Source organism: Prionailurus bengalensis, chromosome F2 (genome assembly GCF_016509475.1).
Source record: "Prionailurus bengalensis isolate Pbe53 chromosome F2, Fcat_Pben_1.1_paternal_pri, whole genome shotgun sequence".
Lineage (NCBI taxonomy): Eukaryota > Metazoa > Chordata > Mammalia > Carnivora > Felidae > Prionailurus > Prionailurus bengalensis.
Window position 1 is genome coordinate 74,154,346 of NC_057353.1, and position 23,970 is coordinate 74,178,315.

Here is a 23,970-nt window from a genome sequence, read left to right on the forward strand (position 1 = left end):
CACCCACAGCTGTACCTCGTTTCTCACGCCACAGCCAAGCACAGTTTTTTTTTTTTAATTGCGGAAAAGTATACACGATGTAAAATTCACCAGTTCGACCACTTTTAAGCACACAGTTCGGTGGCTGTCGCATCGCTATGCAACGGCCAGCACCATCCATCTGCAGAACGTTCCATCCTCCCAGAAGGAAACTCTGCCCCCCGGTAAACAGAAAGCGTCCCTTCGCCGCTCCCCGCCCCCAGCAACCCCCATTCTCCTTTCTGTCTCTGTGATTTGGACTGTCTGGGCGCCTCATATACGTGGTATCACAAAATATTTGTCCCTTTGTGTCCGGCTTCTTTCATTGGGCACAATGTCCTCAGGTTCGTTCAGGTTGTTGTAGCACGTGTCAGGATTTCCTTCTTTTTTGTGGGTGAATAATATTCCATCCAAGTGCTGTTTCATCACCTCCGCTGGAACGGACCAGCAAAGATGAATCACTCCCTTCCTTCCAAGACAGCCAACCCTCTGCAGTCGGGCCCAGCCGGTACCGAGTTCTTGGGTTCGTCAGGAGGCGGTTCTGCTGTTGCTTCTACCTGCTGCTCCCTGAGCTGGCCCGTGAAACCCCAGGAGGTCAGCCCTCACGCACAACACTGAACTTGGGATGTCTGGAAGTGAGGGTCACGGCCCTCCTCCCCTCCTCCCTCCAAGCTAGAGATACCCGGATCTACCAAGCAAGGCAGGGGGTTCAGGTTCACCTCTGGTCATCCAGCTCATCCCCCTCTAGACACACTCCAGTGAGTCTGTCTGTCTTGGCCAGTCTGTCAGTCAACAAACACATGCTACGGGCTGGCCCCAAGCTGGGCCCGGGGCACCCAGGTGAACTTGACACGGGTTCTGCCCGCCTGGAGCTCACAACGTGGCAGAGACAGACAAATGAGTAAATAAATGCGTAACATAGAACCTGTGGTCACCGCAGCTTATGACAGGTGCTTCAAAGGATAGGAACACGGGGAGGACAGATGTGGAGGGGCTGATCAGAGAGGCCCCACCCAGAGACTACGGAAGGCATCTTACACGAGCTGAGGGAGGGTCTCCCAGGCAGAGAAAATGGTTAGGAGCAGAGGCCCTTGCCGAGGGGAGGCAGGACCTGATGTGCCCCGGGGAGGCCACCGGGGAGCAGCCTGGTGGAGGCGGGGAGAGGGCAAGGGCTGGGTCCCTCTGGCCCGTGAACCTCAGCAAGGGGAGTGGGTTTTGTGCCAAGGTTAGCAGAGCTGAGGGGCTCTGAGCTGCAAGGGCATGATCTAACTCACATGGGAAGAGGACAACCCTGGCTTCATGGTGGGCAATGGAAGGAGGGGGGCCAGGGCAGAAGCCAGAAGCCAAGTCAGGGCGTTGTAGGGTTGAGGCCAGAGATGCTGGGCTGCCACAGTCATCAGATGGGGCGCCTGGGGACCAGTGAGCATGGTATCCTCAGCTATTATACCAGAGCCTGGGGCTCAGGACCAGGGGCCGTACCCCTGAGGGGCCCTGTAGGCTCATGGAGCCCCCAGCCCCTGGGCTCAGAGGCCAGTCAGCTCTATCTCGGTTCGCTCCAACCCACGGACACCCCCCCCCCTTCCACAAGGCTGGTCCCTAACTGATCTGTCCCCACTGATCTGTTTACCGTCATCTCTGAGCACAGACAACCACTGCCTCAAAACTGGACTAGCATCCGCACACAACAGACTCTGGCTGAGTCCCGCTAATGGGCCAGGATCGTTTTGAGGAAATGGCAGGAGAGCGGCCCCGGCCCCGACCAGAGCACAGAAGCTTCTCCACAGGCTGCCAAGCTCCTGGTGTGTGTGTGTGTGTGTGTGTGTGTGTGTGTAATCCCCACGGAAGTCAGCCGCGTTCAGCTTTCCAACCTCAGCTTTTGATGCCCGCATTCAGATCTGGGTTTTGTTTGGAACTCAGCTTAGGCGCTGCACGGCCAAGGGGATTAGTCGACCGTGTTTGTTAAACACGGACCCCGTGCCCAGCATCATGCCTGGCACTGCTAGTGAAAAGAAAATATATCACGCATGGCTCTGGCCTGCAACAGAGCCACGATCTGGTCGGGGTACTCATGGCAAACCTCGCCAAGGCAGAGATTACTGAAGGCTGGAAGGGGTGCCAGGTCTGCTGGAGCTCGGGGAGAAAGGCCAGGAAGGCGCTCAGAGGGAAAGCACGGGCTTGTCTTCAGGACCCTCCGAGCTCCCGTCGAGCCCCACAGCGGCCAGCTGTGTGCCGCCGGGTAAGTCGCCTAACCTCTCTGGGCCTCCACGTCCTCACGTCCACTCGGGGTCACGGTGAGATTAAAATCACGGCCAATGTGCCCAGATCCAGATGTTCTATGAACAACAGCAGTTCACTGTTTATCGCGTGTCACTGATACTTGACACTGTTTACCGCGTGTCAGCACTCTTCCAAGCGCTGTATATGCTGACTCGCTTTATTCTCTCAACACTCTGGGAAGGAAACATGGGGACCCCCATTCTGCAGACGGGGAAGTGGAGACCTAGAGGGATGAAAGAATTGCCCAAAGTCACCTAGCCAGCCAGCGATCACTTTAGCCAACCCCCCCACTGCGCGCGCCGTCTTTCTTCCCCCTTGCGCCCATGGAGCGGTGCGTGGAATGGGCTGGAGACGCCAGAGAAACACAAAGGGGACCTGGTCCAGGGTAAAGCATTAACGTGGCTTTGCACACCCACGCCCACGGCAGCATCATTCACAGTCTCCAAAGGACAGAAGCAACGCAAGTGTCCTGGGGTCACTTGGACACACAACACGGGGTCCCTCCAGACAGTGGAGTATCCTCCAGCCTGAACAAGGAAGGGGATTCTGACACACCCTTCAACACCAACCCTGAGGACATTACGCTAATGTCCCAAAGGGACAAATACTGTATGACTCCATTCTACGAGGAACCTAGAGTAGTCAAATCCATAGAGACAGAAAGTAGGATGGTGACAGCCAGGATCGGGGGGGGGCGGGGAATGAGGAATGGCGAGTTAGTGTTTAAAGGGGCTGTGGCTTGAACGTCTGTGTCCCCCCACAAGGTGAATGTGATGGTGGCAGGAGGTGAGGCCTCTGGGAGGTCATGAGGGTAGCGCCCTCACCAATGGGATCACTGACTTATTAAAGACACCCCAGAGGGGCGCCTGGGTGGCTCAGTGGGTTACGCGTCCCACTTCGGCTCAGGTCATGATCTCGCGGCTTGTGGGTTTGATCCCCAGGTCAGGCCCTGTGCTGACAGCTCAGAGCCTGGAGCCTGCTGTGGATTCTGTGTCTCCCTTGCTCTCTGCCTCCCCTCTGCTCACTCACACACTCCCTCTCTCTCTCTCTCTCTTTGTCACAAAAACAAACATTAAAAAAAAAGACACCCCCCAGAGAGCGCCCTGGTCTTTCCACCACGTGGGGACACAGCAAGGAGCTGGCTGGCTGGGAGCCAGGAAGTGGGCTCTCATCAGCCACCAAATCAGCCAGCACCTTGATCTCGGACTTCCCAGACCCCAGAACCGTGAGACAGAAAGGGTTGTTGTTTAATCCACCCAACTGATCGTGTTTGTTATAGCAGCCTTAACGGACTGACATCAGTGAGGGCAGAGTTTCAGTTCTGCAGGATGAAAAAGGTCCTACGGATGGACGGTGGGGACGGCTGCCTGACAAGGTGGGCATACGAACGCCACTGAGCTGTACCCTTATGGTTGAAATGGTGTATTTTACATCACGTGTAGTTTACTAGAACTGAAAGACTCGATATGGGAAAAGAAGGCGGCCGCTCTCCCACTGAGGTGGCCTGCTATGACTCCCTGGACCCTGATTTGGTTTTATTTCTTTTTTCAGCTGGTGTTTTTGGAGCACCTACTGTGTTTTACAGCTAGAATCCTAGAGGCCTCGACAAATCATCAGCAGAATAGCAGATACACACAGCCCCGTGGGAGCTGGGCCCAGGGGTCTTTTTCTCCGTGGTTTATGTCTATGCAGGCACATAATCCTTGCAACCACCCTTTGAGGTGGGTCCTATGAAACCCCCATTTTATAAATGGAACTGAGAGGCAGAGAAGGGACATGCAGTTTGCCTGAGGTTACAAATCTGGGATCGGACCCCTGCAGCCCAGCTGAGCCCCTCTGTTCCAGTACACCCTCCTCACCGGAAACGTAAGCCACGAGGTCACCCGCACACCACCTTCCCATCCCGCTGAAGTGGCCAGGCTTCTGGAATAGTGAGCTCCATCACAAGGGGTGGCTCTGTGCCTTGGTGATACCCCAGTAAACGTACACGGCTCTGCTATTTCCAACGTCAGCATTTCCCGGTGCTACTTTTTTTTTCCAGATGGAAGCAACAAGGTCCCCAGCTTAATTTGTTTCACGCAGTGACACTAATTAATGTTCCAAAAGCTGAGGCTGAGGAATTGAGGTGTATGTCTGTGCGTGTGTGCGTGCGTGTGTGTGCGTGTGTGTGTGTGTGTGTGTGTGTGTGTGCTTGGGCAGCATGTGGTTAGTATCCGGGTAACTCATTTCCCCAACTTTTTTTTTTAACGTTTTATTTATTTTTGAGAAGGGAGAGACAGGGCATGAACAGGGGAAGGTCAGAGAGAGGGAGACACAGAATCTGAAACAGGCTCCAGGCTCTGAGCTGTCAGCACAGAGCCCGACGCAGGGCTTGAATCCACAGATCGCGAGATCGTGACCTGAGCCGAAGTCGGCCGCTTAACCGACTGAGCCACCCAGGCGCCCCTCCCCAACTTTTGAAATGATGGATGTGGGGATTTTACCCGAGCCAAACCATTGCAGCTCAAAAAGCAGTTCAGGCTTTCCCGAAGTCGTAAAAACACCGTACGAACCCCACAAGCACGATAAATTCTCCAGCTTCCTCCATATATCTTTGCTTCGACTCATCTCTGACAGCGTGAATGCCGGGACTCTGAGGCCAGAGACATCAGCCACAGAGTGACGGCCTTTGGGGGCTAGTGGTTCTCAGCCAAGGGCACTACAGCCTCCATCAGAGCCTCTGGGAAAGCCTGGGAATGGCCTGGTTGATCACACCTGGGGGTTCTAATGGCATCTTGTAGGCAGGGCCCGGGATGCTGAAAATCCTGCGAGTTCCACCATGACGCTCCTGGTTGCTCCACCAAGAAACCCCAAAAAGTATCCAACGACCTCATTTTTCAGGGAAAGAAGGAAAGGCACAGAGACATGGCAGTTTCTTGCCCAAAGGTGCACAGCAATTCCAAGCTTAGAAAAAGCCTGACCCCTCCAGCCACACCTAATTCATCTTACGGCTCAGCTACCCCCGCCCCCCCTGCCCCACCCATCCAGAGTCCCCAGCCGCAGCCACTGGGAAATGGTCACACCTGATTCACCATCTACCGTTCTCACTTCCAAGGCTCTGCCAACGTTACCCCCTCTGCCCTCAGCCCTAACCCGGACCCTGACACCACTGCATCGTTCTATGCCTAGTTCAAAGGCTGCCTCCTCCAGGAAGCTTGCCAGAGCCCTATCTCAGAACCAGCCCACAGCAGTCTGCCTTTATTTTGTCTTCCAGCCTGTGTGTCAGTCTGCCTCTGTATGCGTCACTGGTTACCATTGCCATCAAACCAGCTGCTTTACAGCCATTATGCCAGCCTACGGCCACTGGTCTGATGGGGCAGGTCCTATTTCGCCATTCTACTGATGAAACACTTGAGACTCAGGGAAGATAAGCAACTTTCTGGAGGTCACGCAGACGGCAAAATAAAGATTTGCTCCCACATCGGAAGCACTGACCAAGAGGCCACCCTCCCCCCCACGGTCATGTGCACGTCTCGCTTCTGTCTGGACAGGGAGGTCTTTAAAGGCAGGAGCTTTGTCAAATCCATCCACCTTTACCTCAAGGTGAAGCCTGCATCAATGATGTCAAAGAGCCCAGAACAAGAGCCCTGCTACCCTGTCCCCTGGGCCAGGGCCCATTCACTCCATTGGGCCATCTCTGGCCCAGCATGACCTCCCTCCAGGTAGAAGGCGAGTCGGGAACAGGGTCACACAGCGAGAAGTCTTCTCCGGTTTCCTGCTTCCTACTCCACCCCCAACAACCAACTATAGTTAAAACACAGTAGCTCCGATCAGACAGGGATTAATATCCTGTCACTTCTTTCTGGCTCAGCAAGTCTGCTTGGGAGGCGGCAACAGCAAGGCCCATCAGGGTGTCCAGGGCTTCCAGAACCATGTCCCGTGCCCTTAACCACTCTGCGTGGGAAAGGCAGTGATAGACGCCCCTCTCCGCAGAGGGCCAGGCCTGGTAGCCATTCGAGCAGAGCCCGAGGACTGACATGACAGGAAGTCACTGATGACAGTGGGCATCTGTTATGGGCTCCCGGTGACAACGGACGGCAGGCATGTTGGTGTCTCCCTGGAAGCCACTCCTCCCCCTGCCCCTCCTAACAGAACCCCATTTTGCCCAGCCGGATGTGCCGGACCCCAGTGGGTGAATTGGAATGGGTCAGAGCCATTGATGGTGGTTCCTTTGGCCTTCAACCCATCAGTCCGTGGAAGGGGAGCAGGTGACCCAGTTCTGGTCAGTGATACATGAAGAAAAGCATACTGTCCCCTCCTCCCGTGCCCAAGGAATCAGTCAGTGGACGCCTGGCTCTGGCGGATCCATCCAGATGATGGCACGCGGGTAGGACCTGAACGCCATCCCACAGCGACATCATCATTGCATGGACACCGGTGAGTACAATGGGGGTGGCGTAAAGAGAAACAGCGAAAACCACCCTGGACTTGAAAGTGCATGACCTGGGTCCAAATTTCAAGTCTTAACAGTGACCCGAGGGAGCCATGACTGCAACCTGGTAAGGCCGAACTTCCATACCTCCCTGCCAGGTTGGAGGGTTCACATGCGTGCAATGCCTCGCTTCAGAGTCCTCCAGTTTCCTTTAAAATCGACTGCCTTCTTTGGAAGAGTTTTCGACTCACGGAAACATTGAGACGATGGCACAGAGAGTTCGCGTATAACGTGCACTCAGTTTCCCCCATTACTGACATCTCAGACTAGTCTGGTACGCTTGTGACAACGGACGAGCCAACGCTGATGCGTTCTTATGAACTGAAGTCAGGACCTTATTCGGATTTCCTTAGTTTTTACCCGGTGTCCTTTTTCTGTTCCAGAATCACATCCAGCGTGCCACTTTGCATTTAGTTTCCGTGTCTGCACCGGCTCCTCTTGGCTCTGACGGTCTCTGGGTCTTCCCGCGTTTCAGATGACCTTGACCGTTCTGAGGAGCATGCATCGGGTATTTGGTAATGAGACAGGCGTTTTTCTCGGCACCCCTGCTTCCTTAGGAAACCTGAGTCAGGCTGCAGAACCCCCTTCTCCACACTCCTCTTAACCCACCCCCAATGTCAGTTCCTTCCTTGTAGCAAAATGCAAGTCACGAATTCTAGCAGAATTTCATGTTCAGGGCGACAACTTCCAGGTAGAAATTACGATACCGACTTCAACGTTACTTTTCTTCACGGACATGTTTATCTTAGCAGGACTGCAAAAGAACAGCCATTTATCAGACACTGACCATGAGCCAAAACCAGGTTTTGGACTGTATGACAGTCATTTCTTTTCCTCCTTCCACCAACTAGGGGCACAAGCATGGTCCACGCTACAGAGGAGGAAACAGGTTTAGGCTTAAGTAGTTTGCTCAAGGTTACTCAGCTGAAAAAACAGCAGAGCCAGGATTCAAAGCCACCCTAACTGTTACCTGTTTCTGCTTCTATCACTTAAACTGTGCACCTCTTGGGGCTGGCACTGTGCCCCTTTTGCCCAGCACTGAGTATCTGGTTGTGCCCGGTGGGGCACTAGGCTCTGGGCTGCAGAGAATAGATATTGGCACATAAGAAATGGGCAGTGAGAAGGCCAGCCTTCAACCCCTTTAAATAGCCCAACCCAAGGTTCATCCAAATGTACGTTTCATGGTCTCACTTTCTCTTGCCCCTATTTCAGCACCATTCCTTCAGTGTGAGAATCAATCAGACCTTTGGGTTCTAAATGTGTGACGCAGTCATGGTCACGGCCGTACGGAGGGAAACGTATAAAAGGAAAAATGGTCTTTAACCCTGCATGTATGTTGAAATCTACTCCTTGCTGATGGCAATCTTCCCTGATTCATTTAAACCATGTTGACAACTTTTCCTGAACCCCCAGGAGACTCGGTAAATGTATACACTGGAGTGGGTACCACGCCACTATATGATTATCTATTTACTTACTCATTTGGGATCCCAACGAAGGCAAATGTATCGCCTATCGCTAGCCCAAAGCCTGGCATTTATAAGGCCTGAAATCAATGTCTGCCGAATAATCCATGAGAGTTCCTTCAGTCCCATGAGCAGATGCTTAGACGCATGTATGTTACTCCTAAAGGATTAAGATTTTCCCAAGAAATATCTTCCCAACCATATAAGGTGTTGAAATCATAGCCCAAAAAGAGGAGTTCAAGAAGAAATCTTAACATTCCCTCTAACATTCCAGGATCCTGAAGGTGAAGGTTAATTATTTCCCCCAGGAAGCCACAACGGAGCCAAAGGGTGGAATTCACAGGACCCCACTTCACAACCAAGAGCCTCCCATTTTCTCAACAAAAGACGTGTTTGTGAGAACAACGGGAATATCTATTTTAATCTTGTTTTTGAAAATGCTAATGTTTCTCACGTTATAAATTAGTAAGATTCTTCATTCTTTGAAAGTATCGCAAAAACCACTCAGAATTACACTGTCGGCAAGACCAAAGTTCTCCATCCTTATTTAAAGTAATTCGCCCTTCCGGGGCGCCTGGGTGGCTCAGTAGGTTAAGCGTCCGACTCTCGATTTCGGCTCAGGTCACGATCTCACAGTTCGTGAGTTTGAGCCCTGAATGGGGCTCTACACTGGCAGCATGGAGCCTGCTTGAGATTCTCTTTCTCCCTTACTCTCTCTGCCCCTCCGCTGCTCTCTCTCTCTCTCTCTCTCAAAATAAACATTTGAAAAAAACTAATTAAGTAACTCTCTCTTTTCATTTCATGAAAATTACTAAACTGTGAACACACAGTAATCTCAACAAGGATATGGCTCCTTCCCCCAAAAGAAAACGCAGACAATGGCCAGGTTTCACTGCACATTCGAGAACTCTACAATCCCGGCATATGGTAAGAGCTCAGAAAGGTTAGCTATCACCACATACCGGGCGCTGAACTGACCTATTTACACGTACTTTTAATTCAGATTTTTTTCTTCTTGAATGGCTTGTCCTAAATGAAAAATTAATGAGGGAGAAAAAACACTATAGAATTGCCATGACCCTTAGGCCACAAAGACTTCCTTTACTTAAGAACTACTGAGGAAACACAGAAACACTTGTGAACTTAAGTCACAACATTTCCTTCGCTTAGGAAGGACACAACGTGTGGCAGTCACGGCCGGTCCCCTCCCATACTTCCCCAGAACCCACGGGCAGCACCTGTCAGACGTGGCCTTTGATAAATACCTTTGGCGAACAGCCCACACTTCTGTCTAAGGCATTTCTCTGAGAGGTAATACCCCAAGCCAGGGATGGATGGCGTTTGAGGACAATTCTGCATCGTTCCACACTGCAGTCCGGGGTCCCCGGGGGCTGAGCTTCAAGGGTCCCCATGGTAACCTGCTTGAAAATGTATCCATGGCCCTTTTCTCCTTCCTGTTGGATTTCCTTGCCTTTCCCCAATTTTACTTATTTCTCTCATTTCTTTCCTTTTTTTTCTTTTTCTTTTCTTTTTTTTTTTTTTTTTTGAATTCTCTCCTGAATCGTGCATTCTCAACAGGGATTGCCTCCAAGGGGGCAAAATCAGTTCTTAGGGGAATGGCTGGGGAAAAAAAAGAATCTTGTTCTTTTTATATAGATATACATACAGTACAGAAAGAAACACGCAGTGTATCTGCAGTATGAAACTGTCATGGGTGGGGGCAATTTTGGAAAAAAAGTGTCTTAAAAAACTGCTCACAGAAGAGATCGTGAAAGTAAGACTAAATAATCCTGTGTCGAATAAACCACTTGCACTGGGCTCCTTGGCCCCGGGAGCTTCTGGAAGAACGCAGGTGAAGGTCCAATGTTAGCACTCTGCTGAGTACTTAGATGAATCACTTCATGTAATCCATTCAACAACCTGGAAGGCAGGGAGCGTTAGGTCCATTTTTATCAGATTGGAGGTAAAGTGACGTTTTGAAAACTACACAGCAAATCAGCCTGAGACCCAGGGTGAGAACTCCAGACCCCTGGTGGCTGAACTCTCAGCCACACCTTAGGACCATCTTGAGTGTTAACCCCAACGTGGCACAGGGAAATGACTCTGTAAATGTCAGTTCCTGCTGTTCATGAAAATAAATCAGGTTTCCATGAATGGACTAAGTGGTGGTGCTGTCCCACAGGTGACATCATTTTTAAATTGTTTTTTAAGTTTATTTATCTTGAGAGAGAGTACAAGCAATGGAGGGGAAGGGAGAGGGAGAGAGAATCCCAAGCAATCTCCTCACCATCAGCATGGAGCCCGACGTGGGGCTCGAACTCCTGAACCGTGAGATCGCGACCTGAGCCGAAACCAAGAGTAGGATGCTTAACCGACCGAGCCACCCAGGTGGCCCAGCCATAGGTGACATTATAAACAACCCAAATGGATTATAACATCAGTTACAAGATGATGGTTTTGAAAGCCCCACCTCAATGTTGAGCTCAACGGAAATCAGAGACTCCTTGACACGACACTTGAGAGGACAGGAGGTGGGGAGGGGTGGGGTGGAGAAAAGGTGCTCTGGGCCCTGGGAATTTCAGCAGAGGAGAAACCCTCCTCGGAGAGAGGCCACCTGGAGCCTGTGTATGGACGCCTGATCAGCCTGCCCCCTGGCTCGACTCTTCTGTTCATTTGATCCAGACCCTAAGCCAGTGCAACCCAGAGGAATTCTGTTGTAGCAAAACTGTTCCATTGGTATACAGCTGTTGGAAGGTCAGGAGCAGAAGCGAATGGGAACCGGCCTTGGAAGAAGGTCTGAGTTCAAGTCTTCCCTTTGCCAGCAGTGTGACTGGAGGCACGTTTCTAACTGCTCTGGGCCTCAGTTTCCTCTTCTCTACAGTTCCTTCCAGCTCTGAAGGCCTCTGGGGTCTATAACTGGCCAAGTGCCTCTCTCAGTGCCGGGTCCATAAATCCCATACATCGCTGTCACGTAACTACAGCTGATCAGTTTCACTGGACTTGCTGATTACGAAGCCCTTCCGGTTTCATTTTCTGGACCGACACCAGCAGGTGGAGAAGCATCCATGACTGACACATGTGGGGTGGGCCAAAGCAAAGGCTGGCATTCTAAGGAAGGGTAGGAGGAGGGAGATAAACAGCGTGATAGTGCTAAGTGATTTTCCATTAGTACAGATGGCCCGGACTGGATGAACGCATTCCCCTAGCAAAGTGTTCCGAGTCACGTTAGGTAATATTTCATCCCATCCCTTCAAAAAGATACCCACAAAGGCAGAAATGGGCTTGAACTGCTAAAACAAGTTTTTTTTTAAAGTTTATTTTTTATTTATTTTGAGAGACAGAGAGCAAGTGGCAGGAGGGGCAGAGAGAGAGAGAGAGAGAGGAGACAGAGTCCCAAGCAGGTTCCACATTATCAGCGTAGAACCCAATGCGGGGCTCGAACCCATGAACCGTGAGACCATGACCTGAGCCGAAATCAAGAGCCGGACACCCAACCGACTGAGCCACTCCGGTGCCTCTAAAGCAAGCTGGCAAAGAATCTAAGGGCCAATGGCCCAGAAATGCTCTGTCAGGCTGCCCGCTCCTCAGGAAAGCCAGATTTAGCAATTCGTAAGAAAGGACTTGGTGTAAGAGTTATTGTTACTCACACACATAAAGCAGGAATCTCATTAATGTTGCCCAAGGAGGGATATAATAAACTATGAAATGATGCAGGAAACATTGGTTATAATTGATACGCTGGATTTACAGGCCCCCAACTCAACCGTAACATTCTTACAGGGTCCAGGCGATTTTAAAGGTCTCTAGAAGGACGGGAGAAGAGGAGAAGGAGACCCTAGCCCAGGTCTTCAGCATGGAGGGAAGCCCACCACAGGAGGAATCCAAGAACAGCTGATGTACGGGACGCTCTGCGAGCCACACACACCTTTATTCTTCCTCAACTCCGCGCAAGAAGCAATCTTCTTCCTGAATTCCTTCCCAGTTTGTTCTCCCAAGAGAACATTTCAAACAAACTCTTCTACTCCTCCGTGGCAGAATGAAAAGTCCCGCCCAACAAGGCCACAGTGTGGATGGCAGCTGATGACACCTGAAAACCCGAGGTGGCCTGAAACCTCGGTACTGACATCACCTTGTCACCTGCAAACCTTGTCCTCATCAGTCTCCCCAAAGGTGACCATCTTAGGGAAGCTGACACCCCTGTAGATGTACGGGCTAGGTTAGTACATCTGGTTAGTTAATCTAGTTAATCTAGTCAGTTAGTTAATGGGTTCCTGGTATTGGGTAATGCAGCACAGACAGCAGTGAGGCAAATCTGTGCGTGAGCAGATGCTCCAGACAGAAAGGTCCCAACCATGGGCTCCCCAGATCCTTCTACGGCTTTAAGGAAACGCTACCTCCGGGTGTTACATAACCATAGCTTCCAGAATACTCCCACCCGCATCGTCTCAAGGGATTCTCACATCAATCCCATGCGGCGGGTATTTGCAGACTGTGGGACTAGTGAGGTGTCCGAACCACAGTTAATGCTGTTCTCCTAATGGCGCATCCAATGTGTTTTTTTAAGTTTACTTATTTATTTATTTGCTTTAAGAGAGAGACAGAGAGAGTGCACAAGCAGGGAAGGGGCAGAGAGACAAGGAGAGAGAGAAAATCCCAAGCAGAACTCCACTCCGTCCGCGCAGAGCCTGTTGTGGAGCTCGAACTCACGATCCTTGAGATGGCGACCTGAGCCGAAGTCAAGAGTCAGACGCTTACCCGGCTGAGCCACCCTAGTGCTCCCACCCCAGTGCACTTCTGACAAACCCACACCTGTCTTGGGCCACCCCAAACCAGAACCACATGGCACCATGTCTGCAAGGGGGTCTTAGCCAATCCCCATTCGAAGACCTTTCCCTGGCTTCTCTTCACGTTGCCCCGTTTGAAAGAGACGCGACAAATTTCGTTTTCATTCTGTCAACGCTTGAAGGCGCAGACAAAATAGAGAGCGCGGGGCCTCTTGATTCTTTGGAAAATACCTCAGAATCCCGGCCGATCTATGAAACTTTTAAATGCCAAGGGAATTATTTTTCACGAACACCAAGTTGAAAGGGGGAGCTTCCTAACCATGCAAGAATAAGAAGGTAGTATTCAAGTTTTTTTTATTATTACTTTAATATGAAATTCATCGTGAAATTGGTTTCCATACAACACCCACGGCTCATCCCAACAGGTGCCCTCCTCAACACCCATCCCCCACCCCCCATCAACCCTCAGTTTGTTCTCAGTTTTTAAGAGTCTCTTAAGGTTTGGCTCCCTCCCTCTCTTTTTTTTTCCTTCCCCTCCCCCATGGTCTTCTGTTAAGTTTCCAGGATCCACATAAGAGTGAAAACATATGGTATCTGTCTTTCTCTGTATGGCTTATTTCACTTAGCAATGTTGATAGCAGCACTTTCAACAACAGCCAAACTATGGAAAGAGCCTCAATGTCCATCAACTGACGAATGGATAAAGAAGTTGTGGTCCGTATACACAATGGAACACTACTTGGCAATGAGAAAGAAGGAAATCTGGCCTTTTGTGGCCATGTGGATGGAACTGGTAGTATTCAAGTTAACTGCACGTAGCTTTTGGTTCTTCAAGCAGGAAAGGAAACTTAGTCCTCAGCTGGATACACAGGAGGACTTTCCTCTTCTCTCCAGCCCCATAAACCTCCTTTGGAGAAAGCTCCCTTCACCCAACACAGGAGGCTCAACAGAGCGCGACCTTTGTGCATGACTGGTTCCTCATCTGCATTGTCTCGCTGCATTGCTAGACTACCAAATTTAGTTGCTCAGGTCCCTCTTTCCAGAGGAGAATTATGGCTCATCTGCCTCCAGCGTGGCACCTGAATCAGCATGTGTGGTCTTGAAACGAATGACTTTAGCACGCCACGTTGCACCCCTGCACTGTGTGTGTGTCATTACCCGGGCACAAGCCCCAGGTGGAGAGAAACTTGAGGCACGTTCTTTACAGCATCCAGGAATCTAAGAGAGCCTGTCCAGCTTGGCCAACGGTTTTCAGGCCTGGCTTCATCTGGAATCACCTAAGGACCATGCCCGGGTCCCCAGAGACCAACAGTATCAATTTCTGGGGTGGGGCCTGGTTCTGTATCCATGTATGTGCTCTGTGCTGTTTGTGCAAGTTCAGTGTTTTTTAGAAAAAAAAATTTTTTTTAAGTTTTTATTTCCTTATTTTGAGAGAGACAGAGACAGCGCGAGTGGTGGGGAGGGGCAGAGGGAGAGAGGGAGAGAGAATCCCAAGCAGGCTCCGCACGGCCAGCACAGAGCCGGATGCGGGGCTCGAACCCACGAACCGTGAGATCATGACCTGAGCCAAAATCAGGAGCTGGACGCTTAACTGACTGAGCCACCCAAGGGCCCTTTAAAAAAAAAAAAAAAAAGTATTTTTAACTTTTTATTTTTTTAACTTAACTTAAAAAGTTAAGAGGAGTATAATACCCACATATACTCTCTTCACCGTGATTTTCCATCTGTTAACATTTTTGCCTCACGTGCCTTTCTCTCTCTTCCTATCTGTGTGTACTTTGTACACGTAAGTATGCTTGCATAGAGTCTGTATGTGTGCTGAACATTTGAACATACGTTGAGATATTGTGACACTTCACCACTAAAGACTGCACCATGCAGCTTCTGTAAAAAAAAAAAAAAAAAAAAAGAATATTCACCTACACAGCCACGATGCAATTACCACACTCAAGAAATTAAATTTTGACATAGTGATGTTATCTAATATGGAGCCCATGTTCAAATTTTCTTAACTGTCCCTATAACATACGCTTTATTATTATTTATTTTTCCCATCTGGGGTCCAATGAAGAATCATGAATTTCATTTGTGTTTCTTCCAGCTTTACTGCAATGTAATTGGCGTGTAACATCAGTAAGTTTAAGACGTACCACGTGATTTGCGATACATATATTTCAGGAAATGATTACCACAGAAGGTTCATAAACACATCTAACACGTCACGTTGTTACCTCTGTGTGTTTATGTGCGCGTGTGATGAGAACTTCTGAGATCTACTCTCTCAGCGACTTTCAAATAGACAATACAGTATTAACTACAGTCACCACGCTGTCCCGTAGGTCCCCAGAACTTACTCATCTTAAAAACAGAAGTCTGTACCTTTTGATTATCTTCACCCATTTCCCCCCTACTCCTGGCCACTGGCGACCATCAATGCGATCTGTTTCTAAGTTCAGTTTTTTAAGATTCCACATATAAGTATTTGCCTTTCTCTGCCTGACTTAGTTGGACGCTTAACTGATTGAGCCACCCAAGGGCCCTTTAAAAAAAAAAAAAGTATTTTTAACTTTTTATTTTTTTAATTTAACTTAAAAAGTTAAGAGGAGGATAATACCCACATATACTCTCTTCACCGTGAAGGGCCCTCAAGGCTCATCCATGTTGTTGCAAATGGTATGGTCTCCTTTTTTATGGCTGAACAGTATTCCATTGTGCATACTTAACCACATTTTCTTTATCCATTCACCCACCCATTGGATGCGAAGACTGTTCCCTTGTCTTGACTGTTATAAATAATACTGCAATGTCCATAGAGGTTCACATTCTTTATTTTTTTTGTAATATTTATTTTTGAGAGAGAAAGACAGAGTGTGAGCCGGGGAGCAGGGGGCAGAGAGAGAGGGAGACACAGAATCCGAAGCAGGCTCCAGGTTCCGAGCTGTCAGCACAGAGCCCGACGCGGGGCTCGAACTCACAGACTGCGAGATCGTGACCTGAGCCGAAGTCAGACGCTCAACCAACCGAGCCACCCAGGCGCCCCTCAGCTCCTTTAACCGAGACAGGTCTCTTTGTTTTTACATCAGGGACCTTTGGAAGAGTCCGTGCCAGACAAATTGCAAGACTTCGCACAATGTGAATTTGTTTACTATTTCTTCATGATTGGACTCCGGTCATTTTAGGCCCCACGGCAGGTATGTTGTTCATTTCCACTGTATTATTCGGGAGGAGGGTAGAGTCCGTTTGATTCACAAATTGATGACCGGTTCGAGAAAAGTCTGCCAGGTTTTTCTTAAGGTACCTTCTCGCCTAGGTGGGTCACACGCATATCAAAGTTTGAAAAGCCTTGTGCCTCAGTGTGTAGCCTGCAGACCAGCCACACTGCCTTCCCCTAGGAACTTTTTTTTTTTTTAAAGGAAGCCCTACGCCCAATGTGGTGCTCAAACTCACGGACACGGAGATCAAGAGTCATATGCTCTACTGACTAAGCTGGCCAAGCGCCCCTTCCTTGGGGACTTTTCAGAAACACAGCCGTACAAGGCGCCTCTCCCAGGAAGGCAGAGTTTCAGTCTCTCCCTGTTACCTGTCTTCCGCATTGTCTTCCGTTGGGGACAACAGTGACACGGTGCAGACAGCCCTGTGACCCAGGCGGGACACCCCTGCGGGATCCCTGTTCTGCCGCTCAGGTCACTCCAAGAGTCTGAGCAAATCATGCAGGTTCTCAGAACCTGTTTCCACCTGTAAAGGGGAGACCCCGTAGTCTCCCTTCCAGTGCTGAGGCCACATGACGTGAGCCGGGCTCCTGGACAGTGAGACACCGGGCACCTGCGGTCACAGGCCCGCCCTGCACACGGCCTCACGGGGGCCCAGAGACCTGACACTGAGGGCTGTTGTGGTCAACCCCTTCCTCGACGTCTTCATCCGACTCCGGTGGTTGGTATCATAAAAAAGTAGCATAAAAAAAGGAAAGGCAGAAGGAAAGCAAGGCATTCAGAAAACCACAAGAAAATAACATGAGGTTATTAGAGAGGGGAGAGGGGAGAGGGGCGAGGGGCGTGGATCCTATGAGGGGGGCCAGGGGAAGACAGATTGAACGCGACTGAGAGCGGGAGCAAAAAAGGAAACAATGTTTACTGAGTATCTGCAGAGCGTTGGAGGAGGTCACCGAGAGGACGTGACTGCCGGGTGACCCGCGAGCTGGACCTTACCGCCTCCCTCGACCTTGGAATGTGTGCACTGTCCACGGTTCCCACAGTGGGAGCTGAGCCAAAGACGCAGCCTTGAGAGTAAGGTGTTGCTCAGACGGCTGTACTGCGTATGGGACTGAATCCCATTAAGGACTCTCTGAAAACCTTTAAGATTCTGGAGGGCGGGTGGGGAGATCTGCTCAGCTTCCAGCACCCACGACAAGCCTCGCAGATAAGTTCCCTTGCTTATTAAACCTGCCGGCCTATGGATCTGGAGTGGCCCGCCTCTCTCTTTGGTCTCTCCCTGCCCTCTGCACACGGGGCCAGACTCAGATTTAACCCCGGGAACGCCCAAGGTTGCAAACCAGCACAGCGTCATGTTTAGGTGTTATATATCATCACCTCAACTGAATGTCAACCCTGGGAGGTTCGCGTGATTCTCTCCGGATCAGAAACAAAGAAACTGCAAACCAGGAAAGTGAGCAAACTGCCCCAGGTCCCACAGCTAGGAAATGGCAGAGTTGCATTAAACCCAGGTCTGACTCCATGGGGGCGCCTGGGTGGCTCCGTGGGTTAAGCGTCCAACTTCGGCTCAGGTCCCGATCTCACAGTTCATGAGTTCGAGCCCCGCGTCGGGCTCTGTGCCGACAGCTCGGAGCCTGGAGCCTGCTTCGGATTCTGTGTCTCCCTCTCACTCTGCCCCATCCTGACTCATGCTCTACCTCTCTCTGTCTTAAAAATAAATTTGAAAAAATTAAAAAAAAAAAAAAACTAAAAAAAACCCAGGTCTGACTCCAAAGACCAGGCTCTCACAACCCAAGAAAGGATGACCCAATGATAGCACGCCTCATGCCTTTCAGGATGGCTATGATCAAAACAAAACAAAACAAAACAAAACAGAGAAACAAATGCTGGTGAGGATGAGGAGAAACTTCAGGCCTAGCACACTGTTGGTGGAAACATAAACTGGTGCCACCACTGTGGAAAACAATATGGAGGTCCCGCAAAAACGAAAAACAGCACGACCCTACGACCCAGCCATCCCACCTCCGAATCGTTATCCAGAAGAATTGAAATTAGGGTCTCAGAGGGGTATTAGCACTTCCATGTTTACTGAAATACTATTCACAACAGGCCAAGACGTAAAAAGGAACTAAATGTCCATCGACAGATGAATGGATAAAGAACCCGGACAATAAAGTCCATATTAAATTTGACAATAAATTTCGACAATAAATTTCATATAAAAAAAAAAAAAAGCACCTGGAATCCTGATCGGCTTTTAAAAAGAGGGATCTTTACTCAACATGCTAATAAGTCCACCAGCCGGGCTTTTCCTTTCTAGAGCAGCTGCTGGGTCCTCGGGCCCCACCTCTCATGATGTCCCGGGGCTCAGCCCACCTCAGGGTTAAGGTTAGGTTTAGGGTTGAGGTTAGGGCTGGGGAATGCAAACAGGGGGTATTTCTTGTGACCATTTGCCCTCGCTCTGTCAACGGGTGAGCGAGTGATCATACCCGGCTGGCTGCAGGGGGGTGGTGAGGGCAGCAGGAAGCGAGTGCAGTGTCAATCCAGCAAGATGAAGCCAGCATCTCTTCACTGACAGGCTAGGAAGGGGGAGTCCCCGGAAGGTGCCAGAACAAACAGTGGTGTGTGCTTTTTTTTTTTTTTAAGGCTTATTCATTTTTCAGAGACAGAGCATGAGCGGGGGAGGGGCGGAGAGAGAGGAAGACACAGAATCGGAAGCAGGCTCCAGGCTCCGAGCTGTCGGCACAGAGCCCGACACGGGGCTTGAACCCACGGACCGCGGCATCATGACCTGAGCTGAAGTCGGACGCTTAACCGACTGAGCCACCCGGGCGCCCCGGTATGTGCTTTTAGGGAGACCTTATTCATAATCAACCGATGAATCCTGAGGGCCTGACGTTGGGCTAATTTCACTCAGATGACAGCAGAGTGTCGTCATCCCCAACGTGCAGGTCGTGCGAAGTCACAGAGACTTCAGTCAGTCCGGACGGGAGCTCCAAGTCCAGCACTTTCTCTGCAACAGCAGAATCCTTTTCAGGCTCGGGATGCAGAGAAGGGACGGGCCACACTGGGGTCAAAGCCTGGTCTCCCACCCTTTCCCCCTCCTCCCCTCAGTCCATTTTAAGACTCCTGCGAGCTATTCTTATCACTAACGTCCTATAATGTTGACTGTGCCTGTGTGTTGTGGTGACAATGGTGGGGACAGCAGGAAAGCCGTACAGAGCACAGTTTGGGTTCACCCGAGAGTATTCTTCCGCTCACCCGTATACTAAATGCTCACCGAGGAACCACCACGGACCCCGCCGCCCGCGGGAAACTGAGAACGAAGCCAGAGAACGCCACGGCCCAACTCTCGAGTAGCTCTCAGTTCAACGGCAGAGAGGAGCAGGCAGATCAACCCAATGCAATGTGCAAAATCCCAAAGCTGGGGGCACTGCAGAGGAGGGCAATTCTAGCTCAACGTGGGGTGGGGACGGCCGGGTCAGCCGAAAGCTTCCCGGAGGAAACGACACCGGAGCTGGGCCAAGGGTGAAGGTGAGTAGCCAGGAGAAAACAGGGATGGTCATTTAAGGCAAAGGGAGAAGACTGGGGGTGAGGGTCTTTGGTTTCCGCATCTGCTGTATCCTCTCTATTTAGGACAGAAGGGAGGGAAGTGCATCTCACAGAACTGGTTCATTTAAAATATAAAGAAAAGCTTGTGCTAGCGTGTGAACCCGTGGTCAGCCCGATTTCCTGGCCCCCCTCATGCCATTAGCTACAGCCCAGAACAGGATAATGGATGCTTCGGAGCACGAATTTCAGTGCCTTGCAAAACCCTGAATCATCAATGAAAAGTTCAATTTGTTCACTTGACTGCACTTCCTTCTGAGCTGGAGGAGGGGTGTACGATGCACCCACTAACTAGGTATACGATTCCCGGTCCATAAGAACCTGCATTCCCACCAGCACCTTAGCCCCCCTCCACGTTCTCTTACCACTGTGCTTCCTGGGTTCTGACTAGCCCATTTTGATTCCAAATCCCATTTCTAGCCATTGCCAGCCGGGAGCCAGCAAGTGAGGGCAGAGGCGTTCCTAAGAGCCCTGTGTTACCAATGGGGTGAAGGGCACCCAGGGATGCCTAGTGAAATACCCAGAGCCCCCAAATTGTTGGCAGAGGGTCAGAACTGGGATCCAGGCTCCCAAAACAGGAGTTGATTCACTGCATTCGGATGTGAGCATCCAGAGCAGTAGCTGGGTGATCCTGGACAAGTGGTGCCATTGAAGTATTCTTACTCTCATCTATAAAGCGTAGATAGTAATTCCCACCTCATAAGATCCTGGAGAGAGTTCAATGAAATAAATGATCTGCATGTCTGAAAGCATCTGGTTGGGCATTCACCTCTTCCTCATCCCACACTCTCAGATTTTCCTGGCCCTCTCGGGGAAACTGAGGCTACAGGCTTTGGCAGTCTCAAACCTGCTTCCGCGTGATGGAATAATTTGAAAGAAGGATAAAATCGAGACGCTGTCAGTAACAGGCCTTAGCTATGCCTCCTCCAGGCTGAACAAGGCAGCGCAGGGGTGCTAGCTGAGAATGGTGGGAGGAGAAGAAAGAAAGAGGTACCCCACAAGCTGCCGTGGGACCCCAGGGTTGGAAGTCAGCCAATAAATGGTGAGCGCCACTTACATGCAAAAGGCAGGTCGAGTCTGGGTAGGTATGTTTGTGTGCATTCAAATCATTGTAGTGCCTTTTTTCGTTATCACATTCCAGTATTAATTTAACTAATTAGCCAATTTAACTGAACCCCCTTCAGTTCAGTTTAACTAAATACAATGCTAGAAACAGAAATGAATGTATTTTCAATCGCTTTTTGCCACCTGAAGAAAGCAAGTAGAAGATTCTGGTAACCCTTCTCTCCAGCCACTAACACCTGCAAATTCATGCAGAAGTGGATGCTGGAGTCTGGACCATCCAAAATCCGTGTTCCTGGCCGGATGCCCCCCCTCCCTCCTGCCAGCTCCTCCTGGCCGGATGCCCCCCTCCCTCCTGCCAGTTTCAGGGAGGCATCCTCTCCAGGCTTCTGCAACCTCTCCAAAGAAACCTGTTGCCAAGTCTGAGGTCCTGTGCAGACGCCCCCACCTGGTGGCCAAATCTGGAAAAGCAATTCAACCAAGGATGATTGGCAGGCAGCAACTCCAAGGCTCCCTGAACTCCCTGGGACCACATCCGTCATGGGTCAAATGCAGGAGGACACAGAGGAATATCCACCACTGAAGGCACAGGAGGGGCCAAACTTATGACCAATTCTCCGCGAAAATGCTGGTAACGTACAGCTTCCCAAGAAGCAGCCATCAGAATGACTAAGCCACAGACAGGAGGCAAGGGGTAACTGGAAATGCCCTGCCTGCCAGCCCTGGGGTGTGCGGACAGTTCTGATTTCCTCTCTTGGGTGGAAAGTCACCATTTACATCCCCTTTCTCTCTCCCCAAGTATAAGATTTCCTGTCCCAAGTGTCAGGTGCAGAAGGGAGTTCCATCTTCCTTCTCCAGCAACGCATTTTCATCCTGACTAGCAAGGAGGCTCTTTCTAGGGGAAGGGTGCCTCGGGTCAAACCTCCAGCCCAGGCCCCTTCACATGGCCCGCACCCCTGTCCAGCCAGGGCCAGGCTAGGGGCAGCAGCTGAGGTGGAGGGAATATCAGGGCCAAATCATGCAGGTATTCAGCCAAAATAAACTGCGGCCCTCATCTCTTGGCACCGTTAAGCCCCAGCTCTCCAGGTTCGATCCTGAGATATTCTCATTCTCTCGTACTCTCGCTCTCGTGTTCATTAACTCCCGTAAAAATAACCCAAAGACACGCATTTTGACCAGTCCCAGCTCCCAGTTAGAGCAACACCAGGTTCTATACCAGGATGGAGCCCTAGGAAGGGCAGCACAAGCAAGCAACTGATACCCGCGCTCATGCACACGCACGCACACGCGCGCACACATACACACACACACACACACACACACACACACACACTATGGGCAGTGTTCCACTCCCATCCCCAACTCCAAGATGCATCATCTAAACTCCGTAGCGATCTCAGGAGAAGGGACCCACCCCAAGCAGAAACGGAGCATAGGGGAGGATCCGCTTTATGCTGTTCAACCTCCACGTTAATTGGAAAAACCACATCATTCTTTTAAGCTTCGATACCAACATCCGGAGAAGGTGCCATAAATGCGCACCCGCGCGCCCACAGACATGCCAATCCAATCTCCAAATTAGCTGGGTAATCACGCTTGCATCCTTCAAGCCCTGGTGTCCAACACCCAGAGAGTGGCTCACAGACACACGGACACGCACAGCGGAGAAACACTGAGGACAGACCGGTGTTCCCCCTCGGCAGACGGGCGCCCCTGGGCTTTGAAGCCCCGGAGCTCTCTCGGCTCCGGCCCCCGCCCCCGGGCCCAACCTGCGCCGCCGAGCGGCTGGGTACTCACACGAGCGCGTGGTAGAGCAGCGCCCAGCCCCGCGGTCTCTCGAGGGCGTCGTAGATCAAAGTTTGGATGCGTCGGTACTTGGCGTTGTTCCTCTTGACCGGGCGGCTCAGGGGGGTCTTGGCCAGGAGCCCGATGCCCTGCGGGGTCCTCCGCAGCCCCTCGTCGCGGCCGCCGCCCTCCAGCAGCAGGGTCCCGTCTTTGTCGGCTCCGGCCCCGAGCGCCAAGGTGACTTGCTCCACGTCGCCGGGCGCCAGCCCCACTTTCCGCTCCTCGTCGCCGGCCGCCGCCGCGTCCCCTCCGGCCGGGTTAGCGGCCCCGCCGCCGCCGCCCCCGTCGCCGCCGCCGCCAGCCGCCCCCGCCGCCCTGCGCGCCTTGAGCCCCATCTGCCTCGCCCCCGCCGGCCGCTTCGCCTTCTCCGCTGCTGCTCCGGGAAGAAGGGGCGCTGGGGGTGCGTGGATGAGGCGGCGGCGGCGGCTGCAAGCCCGGGAACTCCAATGCCATGATCCGCGCGCCGCTCCCCACCCACCCCCCCCTCCAAAAGCAAGCAACGGCGGGCCCCCCGGGGGGCTGGGGAGGCCGGGCAGCGGGAAGGGGGTCACATCCCGCGCGGGTCAGCCGCGGGACCCCGAGGGGCGCGGGCCGGGCACTGCGGGCAGCGGGCGAGGGCGCGCGAGGCTGGCGCGGAGGCGCTAGGGCGCGCGGCGGCGGGAGCCTGGCACCGGCGCTCCGGGGCGGCGGCGGCGGCGGCGGCACCCGGGCCGGCGAGCCCGAGACAGCATCGCAGTTTATTTACAAGCCCGGTGCCAACCGCCCGCCCGCCCGCCAGCCACACGCGCCGCCGCCGCCTCCGCCCTCCCCCGCGCTCCCCCCGCCGCGCCCCTCCCCGCCCGCTCCAGCCTCAGCCCCGCAGCCGCCGCCGCGAGCCAGCGCGCCGCGGGCCGAGCGCACGCCGCGCCCCCCCCCCCTCCCTCGCCGGGGTGGGGCCCCATTGTCCCGCCCCGTCGCGGCGGGAGGCCCCCGCGGGGCCCCGCCTCCCCCTCCCGCCGCCCCCCACCCCTGCGCGTCCTGCGGGCCCTGCGGGCCCGTCTGCGCTGCGGTCGCCCGCGCTGGGCTGCCCGCGCTCCCGGGGGCGTTGGGGCTTTTCCCGGGGCGGGGCGCGGGGGCCAAGAGGGGAAGGGGAGGCGGGCCCGGGGTGCCGGGCGTGGGGCGGGGGGATTCGTCGGTCGGCCTGCGGCATCGGCAGCTTTACGTTTTCCTTTCGCCTCCCAGTCCTGCCG

General features: G+C 52.2%; 1 protein-coding gene across 1 annotated transcript in view; it reads right to left on the bottom strand.

The window, feature by feature from the left end:
• KCNQ3 (potassium voltage-gated channel subfamily Q member 3) overlaps positions 1–23,229 on the bottom strand; it is a 316,047-nt gene extending 292,818 nt beyond the window's left edge. Inside the window, exon 1 of the mRNA XM_043601782.1 lies at positions 22,694–23,229. Within this exon, the coding sequence (XP_043457717.1) occupies positions 22,694–23,076 (383 nt within the window). The 5' untranslated portion in view covers positions 23,077–23,229. The remainder of the gene's footprint in view (positions 1–22,693) is intronic.
• Between the last annotated feature and the right edge of the window lie 741 nt (positions 23,230–23,970).